Raw genomic sequence first — 12386 nt, 5'->3', positions numbered from 1 at the left:
CCTGAAACACTTAACACACGGATTACGGCATTGAATGGGATAAAGGAGAATAAAAATACATAATTAAAGGTCTCTAGGAAGCAATTTTTTAACCATGGAGTAATTTTGGGAAGGAATTGTAAATACATGCTAATCATATGAATAAGTGGGTAAAGATTTGATAAAACCACACAATTAAACACAATATAAATCATAAAATAATGATTTATCACTGTCCCTGATCCAGCAAGCAAGATCAATCAAGCCAGTTACAAAAGGAAGCTTGCTGAGGAGAGGCCAAGACAAGGGACAGTAGCTGAATCTTCTCCCCCTTGAGGTCATTCCTCTTAACAAACTGGAAGAAGAGGAAGAAAGTGAAGAACAACATGTCAAGCTAATGACACTAAAAGAGCACTTGTTGGGAGGTAACCCAACCTTAGGTAACGTTTCATTCCTTTGCTTTGTTCATTTTCTCTGTCTGTTTTGTTTAAATTCAATAAATTGGCATATGGTTACATTCTAAGTTTGGTGTTGCCCTGCAACAATTTGTTTTCAATCCCTTTGGATGATTGCATCAATTCTACATGGAAGTGTCACACTAAGATTCTAAGTTTGGTGTGCCACTTATTTTTCTATGCAATTCATTCAGCAACACCACTTGTCTGCATAATCATAATGCTCTTTGCAGTGTTATTTTTCTTCTTAGTGGATAATTTTAGTTGTCTATTTGTTTGAGTCATTTCCTTGTTTTTAATGCTTGCTTTTATTAACTGTTTTTGTTAATACATTACCAAGAGATCCTTATTCATGACAAGATTCTTGGCTTGGTGATTATATTTAACATACAACAATTTCATTTAGTCTTATTTCAAATAAAATAGACATAGGATTGCTTTCTAAGTTTGGTGTTGCTATGCAACAAAATTTGCTTCAAATCTTTACTAGATACTTGCATTAATTCCAAGTGAAAGTGTCACACTAAGTTTGGTGTGCCACTTATCTTTTATGCAATGTATTGTGCTCACTTTCTTAAGTTTGTAATCACAATGTCTCTGTCTCTTGTGCCTTGATTGTTATCTTTAATTTTGCTTGCTTGAAACACATGTATTGCTAACATTTCATTGTGTAAGACATTCATGATCCATCTTAGCCCCATAGCCATTGTTCTAATTGTTGCTTGAGGATGAGCAAGCATTATGAGTTTGGCAAGGGAAAGGGAAGAATGGGAGGAAAATGACAACAATAGAGAAGATAAATTACAAGGTTGTAAAGTTCCTTTTCCTCTCTTTTGTTTTCAGCACTTTAAATTACATGATTGTCTTCATCCTCTCTGTATGCATGTGCAGTATGAATAAGCATAGCCTGAATTATGATCTGTAACATGTTGCTATGCCATTATGACTACCAACTTGAGTTTCGTAAAGTTCAAAGCAGTAAAGTATCATGATCATAAACAAACAAGGAATTAAGGAAGAAATTAGCATGTGCATACAAGTTTTGGAAAGTTAGTATGATTAATTGTTGCTCAATTGCATTGGATTTTATTTAATTGGAGTTTTCATCTAGTACATTTTGTGAAATCTTTTGAAAATCATGAAAACCTTGAAAAAGCAATTGCAATTAAGGCAAGAAAAGAAAAAGGAAAAAATGAGAAAGCTGAAGGCTCTGAGTACCAATGACAATTCCATCGTTAAGTACTTGTGCTATTTATGTATCAAGCAAAAAGCTTGAAAACAAAACACTTAGAGTCAAGGTTAGGCTCAAGTGCAAATGTACTCCCTCAAAGCTCAAGGCTCTGAGCATCAATGATTAGAGAGTAAAGAAAAGAAACAAATGAGCTTAAAGAAGTCCTCTAATCACTACAAAAAAAAAGGCCTATGGTCACGGTAAAAAACCGTGACCATAGCTAGTAAAAAGGGTGACCATAGATCTATGGTCACGGTTTTGGACCTATGGTTACAGTTTTTTACCGTGGCCTATTCTCTCGTGGCCATAGGTCTATGGTCACGGTTTTTTTTATCTATAGTCACGGTTTTTATGGTCACGGTTTTAATTTTCAAAATCTGACATTTTAGGCCACGTTTTTTTACCATGACCATAGGTTAATCTATGGTCACGGTAAAAAAACGTGACCATAGCCTCTATGGTCACCCCTCCTTAAAACCGTGACCATAGATAAGGCTATGGTCATGGTTTTCACCGTGGCCATAGCCTCTATGGTCACCCTTCCTTAAAACCGTGACCATAGCCCTATCTATGGTCACGGTTTTCACCGTGGCCATAAACTCTATGGTTACCCAACCTAAAACCATGACCATAGCCCTATCTATGGTCACGGTTTTTCACCGTGGCCATAGACTCTATGGTCACCCTCCTTAAAACCGTGACCATAGCCTATCTATGGTCACGGTTTTTCATCGTGGCCATAGCCTCTATGGTCACCCCTCCTTAAAACCGTGACCATAGCCCTATCTATGGTCACGATTTTTCACCGTGGCCATAGCCTCTATGGTCACCCTCCTTAAAACCGTGACCATAGCCCTATCTATGGTCACGGTTTTTTAAAACGGTGACTATAGCCTGTTGTTGTTTATGAGATTCAATTTTTTTAAATTATAATCACATCCCAAAATGATAATAATCACAAAATAAATCTAAAAATAAGAAATTCAAGAAATCTAAATCATAAAAGTTTCATCATAAGATAGATATGTTTAATTTTTAGTCTAAACAACACAAATCAAAATAGAGTGAAATTTTTCCAATTGCATGTAGTACCTCAAAAAGTTCATAACACATCAAAATATTACATTTACATAACTAAGGTGGTAAGACCCATCCCATGTGATATTTGTATGGAACATATTTTTTTCATCACATCATGTCTTCCTGCACGTAAAAGAAATAAACATGTTAGATATCTTGCAAAAATGCTTTTGATGATGCAATACATATGCAGTAAAAGAAGGGAAACATTCATCCACAGCAACACTCAAGAATTATTCACAACCATCATTCACTTCAAACAGCAGCTATTGCAAGAATGCAGCAGTAGTGATAGCTTAGACTTAGAAATTCATCAAAGTTATCACTACTGCACAAATAATTCAGAATTTGTTCACTCCAGCAGCAGCCAACACAAGAATAAAGTAGCAATAATACTATGTAGCAGCATCATATAAACCAGTTTAGCACAAAAGTAAAACAATAAAACAGCAACATAGGATCAATAACAGTCTAAACCTAATCAACAGCACCAAGCCAACTAATTTAGCACAGGGCAGATCAATGAAGTAGTAGCATGAAACTAAATTAGAACAGGGCAAGTCATTACGAGCACAGGAAAACCAATTTCAGATAGAATAAACATCAGAGTTCAAACCTAAATCCACTACAAAATCAATTGACTACCTAACCAGCTAATTCAACTAAGCTAACCTAATCAAACAGCAACCAAAAGCATACTATTAATTTAACCAAAAGTTTTGAACAGTACTTACTTCCATATCCTTTGATACATGGTTCGATCCAAGTGAAGGAGGAATGCTTCACCGCACATCATTTGGTGCACTACTCGCGTCAGGCGGAGATTGTTGGGCGGCTTCTATCTTTACTTGCACTTGTTCTGCACTCATACCAGGATTGACTTGTTGCAACAACGTTTTAATCAAGTTTGTTAAACCATCCAACTTGGAAGTTAAGTTAGTTTGATTTTTCTCCATAGTTGAAACCACTTCATTATGTTGTTGCTGCATTTGTCGGATTTCCTTCTCTTTTTTAAGAGAGGATTTTGTGACTGATCGACCATAGAAACGAACTCTTCCATGTCTCTCCTTTTCGAAAACTGTTTGAACTGCTTCATCATCATTGTATCCTGCTTCTTTCAAATTTTGAAGATGTTCCTATTACACACAAATAGGATCAAAATAAATGCATGCACCCAACAGCTTCAGAATAAATAAAAATAGCTAACACATTTCTTGTTTGGTGTGCTTTTCTAAGAGACCAGAAAACTAACAATTGTCTCTTGTGTTCCCGAATCAGTCTCTCCTTTTTTGCTCGTACGAGTTACAACAAACATCTCAGATTGTGATGGATCTTCATTGTCCTCCTTCTTTGCACGCTACAAAGGAACCACCAACATGTGACTAAGTAAACACACATAACATGAAAGATGCAAAAATACTTAAAATAAAAAGTACAAAAATATACCAATTCAGCGCGTACTAATTCAAAACTAACTGGACCCATTCGATGATTCCATTTTTGCTTGGATCTGTTTTCACGATTTTTGTCAGAAATAACCTACATTTGTTGCAATATAAAATTAGATAGAGTTAGTTAAATACACGATACCATCATTAAAGCCAAGAGAGTTGTGAAAATAACTTAGTTTGATGATATCAAGCCTCCAAAATTGAACTAATTTTCGAAAATGTAGTTCAGGTACAGTCATTGGACGATTTTTCATCATCTCTCTAAATGAGTTGTACGGTGTATAGTGATATTTCTTTATGCGTTTCTTAAATTGCTTCCATGCCTCTCCAATGGTATCTATCACCCAAGGCTCAGCATCACTAGGAATGTTATATTTAGACTACAAATAAACAACGAATTATGTTATTTTACTATACATGCTAAGCCTATTTGTAAACAATTTAAAAAGGCGAATGATCGACTCACCTTTGCATAATCCAACATTGAAGTTTTAGTCTCAATGGACACAACTTGCCAATTAGTATATAATAATGTGACCAAATTAGAGTTTCTTGCAAGTGTTCCCAAGAACCGACTAAACAATTGAACCTGTGTCTTTGTTGGACCTATGGGTTTGCCATTGTACCATGTTAACTCTATTTGTGTCTCCAAAGCATGAATATGCTTGAGTTGGGTAGGACCACAAACTTTTTTCTTTTTGGTACCTATTTCCAATGTCGTTACTAGAAAATATTAACAAGAATACTAATCTAATGAATAAAAGAGTAATCTACTAAATACAAGATTCAAGTTGGTGCCTTTCACTATTTGCTATTGAAGAAATGGATAAACGCATTACCGAGTTGACTGTCACTACTATCACCAATGGTTGGATTGAGCTCATCATAATCATATTCATATTCTTCATCATTTTCATCTAATGATATCCCATATTTTTCAAAGAATTCGTCTAAAGTCATAGCAGGGATAAGAGACTCAATCTTATGTTCTTCTTCGTTGGCATCTTCTTCATTCGATTCCTTCATCGACATTTTATTGGTCGGCTTCTTGCTTTGACCCTCAGCGTCATTGGTATTTATCATGACTTTATCACCCTCTACCTTTGATTTCTTCATTGGCACCTTCTTCCTAGACGGCTTCTTTCCACCTGGATCCTCATGTTCAATAGCTTTCATCTTGACTAGATGATTTTCTTCATTGGAATTCTTTGTTGGCATCTTGATTTGATCCTCACCGTCTCTGATGTTTGTTATCTTCTTGGTTACCATTTTTCTTTGACCTTCATCGTCACCTCTTGTCAACACCTTTTTCGGCATCTTGCCCTTTTTCCTTGTCTCATGTTTACAACTATTAGCCCCACATGCAGCTAAAACATGTTCCCTTTTTATTTGAAATTGTTTTAGCAAGGAATAAGCACTTGTGAATTGAATTTTTCCTGAATTTTTTACTGGACTCCTCATCTTCAAAGGACTTCTTTGTGACTCTATTTGTGATAGGTTCCTTAACCTTTTTCTTTTGGAATTTCCTTCATTGTTCATCCAGTATAAAAAAAAGAAGTCAAATAAAGCATCAATACTAACATTACGAAAATTAAAAGAAAGAAGAAATATGGTAACGCATTAGAAAATAAACATGATAATGCATTAGAAAATAAACATGATAATGCATTAGAAAATAAGTTAAAAAATAAAGCATCATGGACAATTTGTGCACTACCTCAAATTCAGCATTACTGTCAAACTCATCAGACACTATTTCTTTGTCTTTAGGTTTGATCTTGTTCGGTGTCACATCAACAACAGTAGGTCGCACACCCTGTCTAACCAAGTCTACCTCACCAATATCACTTAAGGGTATCAGACTATTCACAGATTCATGTGGCTCTCTTATGTTAGGGTCATACTGTAATTGGACACCAATGTTAAACAAGTCTCTTGGAACCGTTTTCATCACATAATGCTTTTGGGGAATATATGGATCTTTCACATAAAACCATTGGTGTGCTTGGCTTGCCAACACAAATGGTTCGTCTTGGTAACATCTTTTGTTGAAATGAACGTATGTCAAACCATAATTATCTTCCTCAGCCATAAACCACTCACACTTAAATAACACAACTTTAAATTGGCTATAATAGTCTAACTCGATAATATCCATGATTCTACCATAATATCTTATATTGGCCTTGATTGGTTTTTTGTCCTTAACACTCGCAAAGCTTATAGTTTCAGCCACCACAGTGACACCACTATTTTGCGTTTTCCGCATCACTTCTCGCTGCTTAGTATGAAATCTGTACCCATTGACGACATAAGCAGAAAATGATTTTGCAACTTTATTTGGACCCCTTAGACAGCTGCCGTATCCAACTGGGAACATCATCCTTCATGGCACGTCCTGTAAACCATTCTATAAAGTCTTCATTTTGATCTTTAACAGCGTTCCACTTTCGCTTCCGCTTGGCTTGCTTTTGTTGCTCACCGTGTTCTCTACAAGGGATGTGTATTATTATGTAATACTACCAAAATTAGTCTAAGGATAGAAGAAATGAGACATGAAATTTCACCTCATGTAAGGCTCCACATTAACGCAATTGTTCAATACATATGCATTAGCTTGAAGGAGTGACTTCTCATCCAAAATAATTAGTTGCCCTTTTTTTCCACCCAATGGACTTCCTTTGTTTGTGAACAAATTTGAATCAGGATCTTTGGTTGAAGTGCCTTCATCATTATTCCGAGATACTCTGTTGAATCTTGTTTTTACTCCCTCATGCAAATATCTTGAACAAAAAGTTAGACACTCTTCAGCCAAATAACCCTCTGCAATTGATCCTTCCGGACGACTTCTATTGCGAACATACCCTTTTAGTGTGCACATGTATCTCTCAATCGGATATATCCAGCGAAACTGGACGGGACCACCTAACCTTACTTCATTAGCTAAATGAATAGGCAAATGAACCATTATATCAAAAAAGGTAGGGGAAAAATCCTCTCTAACTGGCACAAAGTCTCTACAATCTCTGACTCCAAACCATTAATCTCTTCTAGCGAGATTTTCTTTTGACATAGCCGACGAAAAAAGGAACATAGGCGCACTAGAGGAACAGCAACATGATCCGGAAGAATGCTCTTGATTGGTATTTGCAACAGGTAATGCAACATGAAGTGAGCATCAGGAGTTTTGTAACCGTAAAGCTTTCTCTCTTCTTGTTGTACACAACGAGAGATGTTTGAAGCACTTTCATCAGGATATTTTATTTTCTTCAAAACACCACAAAAAATGGATTTCTCCCCTTTGGTCATTGAGAAGCATGCTTTGGCAAGTTTAGTTCTTTTGCCATCCTTCGTATTTGTTGGGTGAAGATTCTTTCGAATGCCCATCTCCTTAAGATCATAACGAGCCTTTGCATGGTCCTTCGTCTTTCCAGGAATATCCAATAAGGTACCAACTATACTATCGACTATGTTTTTTTCTATATGCATTACATCAAGGTTGTGCCTGATCATACAATGCTGCCAATATGGTAACTCAAAAAAGATTGATTTTTTTCCATTGGCCTTTACTTTTGTTTTGCGTCTTCCCAGAGGCATTATCTACTGACTTTAGCATATCCAGAACCTCTTCACCGGTTAACATTCGTGGTGGACCCCTGAATTCATTTTTTCCATTAAAAGATCTCTTGTTAGACCTCCATGCATGATCAATTGGCAAAAATCTCCTATGGTCCATGTAAACTGTCTTTTGGCTATGTTTCAAATAACAAAAAGAAGTATCATGGTTACAACATGGGCAAGCCAACTTCCCTTTGGTACTCCAACTGGACAACATGGCATACGCTGGAAAATCATTGATTGTCCAAAGAAGTGCAGCATGCATTTGAAAAGTTTCATTCTTAAAAGAATCATATGTATCTATCCCTGACACCCATAGCTCCTTCAGCTCTTCGATCAATGGTTGTAAAAAAATATCAATATTATTTCCTGGTGAACAAGGTCCAGGTATGATTAAAGAGAGCATGCAATATTCTGACTTCATGGACATCCAAGGGGAAAAGTTGTATACCATTAAGACAACTGGCCATGTGCTATGTGACATATTCATAGTTCGAAAAGGATTAAAACCGTCACTTGCCAAACCAAGCCTCAAGTTGCACAGTTCTTTTGAAAAGTTATGGTACCGACTGTCCAAGTTCTTCCATGCTTGGCCATCAGCAGGGTGCCTTATGCAACCGTCTTTCAAACACTGCTCGTCATGCCACCTCAACGCCTCTGCTGTGGTTGGGCACATAAAAAGCCTTTTAAGCCTTGGTACTAAAGGAAAGTATCTTAAGGTTTTCGCAGCAACCTTGTGAACTTTATTCGGAAGCGCAAAGTCCTCTTCATTGCCATCCGTAGTAGGAGTCTGATTATATAGAGACTCTTCACAGATACGGCAAACTGAGTCATTTATGTACTCATTCCGATACAGCATGCAGTCATTAGGACATGCATCAATCTTTTCATAGTCAAGACCCAACTCTTTAACTATATTCTTAGCTTTATTAAAAGAAGTGGGAATGTTCAAATCAGGTATAGCTTCTTTCAATAACTCCAAGAGGGAGGTAAAAGATTTGTTACTCCACCCATGTAGACACTTCAAGTGGTAAAGACGAATGATGAATGATAATCTCGAAAATCCAGTTGTACAATTCGGATATAATTCCAGACCTGCTTCGTCTACTAGCTTATAAAATCTCTTCGCATCTTCATTTAACCCATTGTTCCCCTCCTCAAGATTTGCCATATTTCCGAATACGTCACGCAGCAACCCGTCAATAACATCAAGGCCGCCTCGATCATCCATGTCAGTATCTACTACTGTTGGAATTACTGATTCCCCATGATTAGTCCATCGTTTATAACCTTCGACAAACCCATAGCAAATAAGATGCTCATATACGGCGTCTCGTTCACGCCAATAAGTGTTTCCACACTTTGCACACGGACATTGGATTTCTTTTCCAACCGGTTTTCCCTTTACGAAGGCAAACTCTAAAAAATTATTAACACCATCTATATACTTGTTCTCAAATCTTGGTGAATCCATCCAATCTTTTGATAGAGTATGATTAAACCTAACAATGTAAATACCTGAACTTACTAAACATGATCTAGTAGGTCAATTATAGTGACAATCTAGCTAGCATATACACACTTACTACCTAAATAAATGGAAGATCAAATTATTTTATATAACAAGTATGATACAAACTTACTGCTTAGTTCCTTCATTTTGAGATGCTATATGAAGTTATTATACACAGTGTCACAGCAACTAGTCAACTCCTTTTGTCTTTATCAGTCCAAAAAAATTATACTGTATACAAAACAAAACAAAAAATTCAAGAGAAGCTAAAAAATATTCAATAACTCTGTGATCCATCAAGGTTAAATACATCACCTAAAATAAACAAAATAAAGTCAAAATTGCTTTATGAAGCTCCATTACCTGTGCAGCTAAAAATTTAGTGCTTGCTGTCAACTTGGTCTTCACCTTTTTTTTCCTCACCTGAAATCCATCTCCACCCTTATTACAAAGTGTAGAACTATTTTCCTGAAAAAAAATCAAGAGCTAGTAATATTTGAAGAGAAAGTAATGAATAAGAATTTAAACATGAATTTTGTCCTATATATGCTTGTCATCTGATTCAAATTACGAAGTCAGGCTATAAGTCCTACGTTTTTTGAAGTCATACAACATTGATAAATATACTTGAAATGGAAATAATAGCTATTTTCATGAAAGAAAAATGAAAAAACTAAGTGCAAGTTAGTGACGTAGAAGTAAAGTAGCCCCTAAACTTGATACATTTAATAATATTTTAAAATAAAAAATAATACTAATTAAAACATGTAATAATAAAAGTTTGACCTTCATAGGGTGGCACTGATGTCATCATAATATAAACTCCAATCAAAGGGACTTATATATATAAATGGTGTTGGTAGTAGTAGGGTAGCTATCATCAAATGTTTGAATAGCCTTTTTTAAAATTAAATTAAAATTCCTAACACTGTATTTAAAAAATGGAAAAAAATTTGAAATATTCTAAAAATATTAGTATTTTAATAGTTTTAATAGTTAAGTAATTAAATTAACGATTATAATTATTAAAATATCGGTATTTTTTAAATATTTAAAATTCTTCTTAAAAAATTAATACGAAACATTATAAAAATAAATGTATGTACAAACATAAAAGGTATATATAAAAAAATGAAAATGCTAAGAAGAATGGGACCGACCTGTGACCACAATCCTAGAAAACAAGTACTCTTTGCCTCTAAGCTTCCATGCCTTAATTAAAGAAAAAATGAAAATAATAATTAGCTATTGAAAAAAAAAGCTTAAAGGGGTAGCCACATAGGGATTTTGATCCAAACAGCACATAACCAAGATAAAAAAATAAAATACAACTTACCTGCAACGACAACAATTGTTAGAATATCGCCAATTTTTTTGAGCTTCTTCACACTCTGTTTATATGACTTAAATGATTTCAAAGCTGCATCTTTAGCTAAGAGCTGCAACAATTGAGTGCCATAACTATAACCAAATATTAAAAAATAAAATAAGATAAAAAAAATATCATAAAAACCATGACTGCAAGACAGAAAAAAAGTTATCAGAAAGATTAGTGCATTAACTAAAGTTCTCTAATGTAGTCATAAAACTTCTATGGAAATTTCGTCAGTACTCCTATCAAATTGGGAGGTTCATACCCTTATATTGTGTTGTGTGACCAAGAATTTCCCATTGGTTTTATTAACTAAAATAATTAAATTTTTAAAATTCATAAAATTTGTGATCAAATCTCAACCATTGATTGGATAAGAGGTACTGAAACCCTATTTTTTTTATACATGAACATTGCACAGTAAAGTCCCTAACACTAATCCTATTCATTGCACCATTGGAGCCAAACCAACAAGATCTTGAAACCAGATTCAAGAGATCATTTCAACAATTTGCTTTGATTCAGCCAAATATTTTACTACATATTCAATCAATGAAATATTTGAAAGTATACACAAATTTAATGGGGTAAAAGAAAGAAGTAAAACTTAATAAATCAAAGTAACTATAGATAGGTGAAATACATTAGTTCAATTATTTGAACACAACAAAATTTTAGAAAACCTAAATAAAATAAACAGCAAAGAAAGGGTTTCAAATCTTACCGCTTTTTCAAGAGGTCCAGGTTCGATATGGTATTGACGGCGTGAGAGTGTAAGCAGGTCTTCCCCTTTTGCTCTCTCAAAAATAATAATAAAAAAAATGATATTTTATATTAAATAAATATTATGTATTAATCAAAAAGAAAAAAAGAGAAAAGAAGATGGGATCTTAGAAACCTGGGAGTGAGATCAGAAATGGGAAGCAATGGGTGTTAGCAGGGGTGTTTTACTGCAGGATGCCACCGGTTCTGGTTCTGCGTCTAAAAGATGGAGTGGCGACGGCAACGGTGACGGTACACTGACACAGTTGAAGCAAGACGATGAGAGTTTGGCATGACGAATAGGCCAGGAAGCAAGAATGAAAGAGGGCTTGGCTAGGGTTATCTTTTCCCACTATTTTTTCCTTTCTTAAGACCTAGCTAATACGAGGGAATGGAGATTTTGGGAGGGAAAGGGGATTTTGGGAAGAGAGGGGGTAAACTAACGACGACGTTTTTGGTTTTGTGGGGGTGGGGTAGGGTTTTAAACAAAATAATTTCATAAACCATATTCTATGGTCACTCCAAAAAATTGTGACTATAGACCATTTAAGGTCACCCTCTAAAACCGTGACCATAAACCCCTTTTGGTCACCCTTTCGTAAAATCGTGACCATAGACTTTTTTTGGTCACCCCTCAAAACCGTGATCATAGATGCCTTTTGGTCACGGTGAAAAATCGTGACCATAGACCATTTTAGGTCACCCGGCCCTAAAACCGTGACCATAGACCCCTTTAGGTCACCCAAAAAACCGTAACCATAGACCCCTTTAAGTCACCCTTGTTTAAAAAACCGTGACCATAGACCCTTTTTGGTCACCCCAAAAAACCGTGACCATAGATGTCTTTTGGTCATGGTGAAAAACTGTGACCATAGACCATTTTAAGTCACCCCCAAAACCGTGGCCATTGACCCCTTTAAGTCAC

General features: G+C 35.5%; 1 protein-coding gene and 1 pseudogene across 5 annotated transcripts; both read right to left on the bottom strand.

Moving 5' to 3' along the window:
- Positions 1 to 2658: 2658 nt before the first annotated feature.
- On the bottom strand, positions 2659 to 11895 carry LOC107643624 (uncharacterized). Of its 5 annotated transcripts, none has more exons than XM_088486193.1 (12): positions 11598 to 11895; positions 11424 to 11498; positions 10664 to 10766; positions 10488 to 10539; positions 9691 to 9750; positions 9458 to 9558; positions 5036 to 5722; positions 4663 to 4901; positions 4192 to 4284; positions 3998 to 4102; positions 3480 to 3881; positions 2659 to 2868 (listed from the first exon to the last, which is right to left on the bottom strand). In XM_088486193.1, exons 6-11 carry the CDS (start codon positions 9471 to 9473, stop codon positions 3528 to 3530), a joined length of 1494 nt encoding a protein of 497 aa, XP_088342319.1. In that variant the 5' UTR covers positions 9474 to 9558; positions 9691 to 9750; positions 10488 to 10539; positions 10664 to 10766; positions 11424 to 11498; positions 11598 to 11895; the 3' UTR covers positions 2659 to 2868; positions 3480 to 3527. The 5 variants fall into 5 exon arrangements, with proteins under 5 accessions (XP_088342319.1, XP_088342320.1, XP_088342321.1 ...); XM_088486194.1 differs by having other exon boundaries at positions 10664 to 10788; positions 11424 to 11496; XM_088486195.1 differs by having other exon boundaries at positions 10664 to 10788; positions 11424 to 11488.
- LOC148564417 (uncharacterized) lies at positions 5740 to 9288 on the bottom strand (annotated as a pseudogene).
- Positions 11896 to 12386: the final 491 nt, after the last annotated feature.

The sequence above is a fragment of the Arachis ipaensis genome, chromosome B5 (assembly GCF_059453495.1).
Source record: "Arachis ipaensis isolate K30076 ecotype BB chromosome B5, ASM5945349v1, whole genome shotgun sequence".
Lineage (NCBI taxonomy): Eukaryota > Viridiplantae > Streptophyta > Magnoliopsida > Fabales > Fabaceae > Arachis > Arachis ipaensis.
This window is presented reverse-complemented; position numbering and strand designations above follow the sequence as displayed.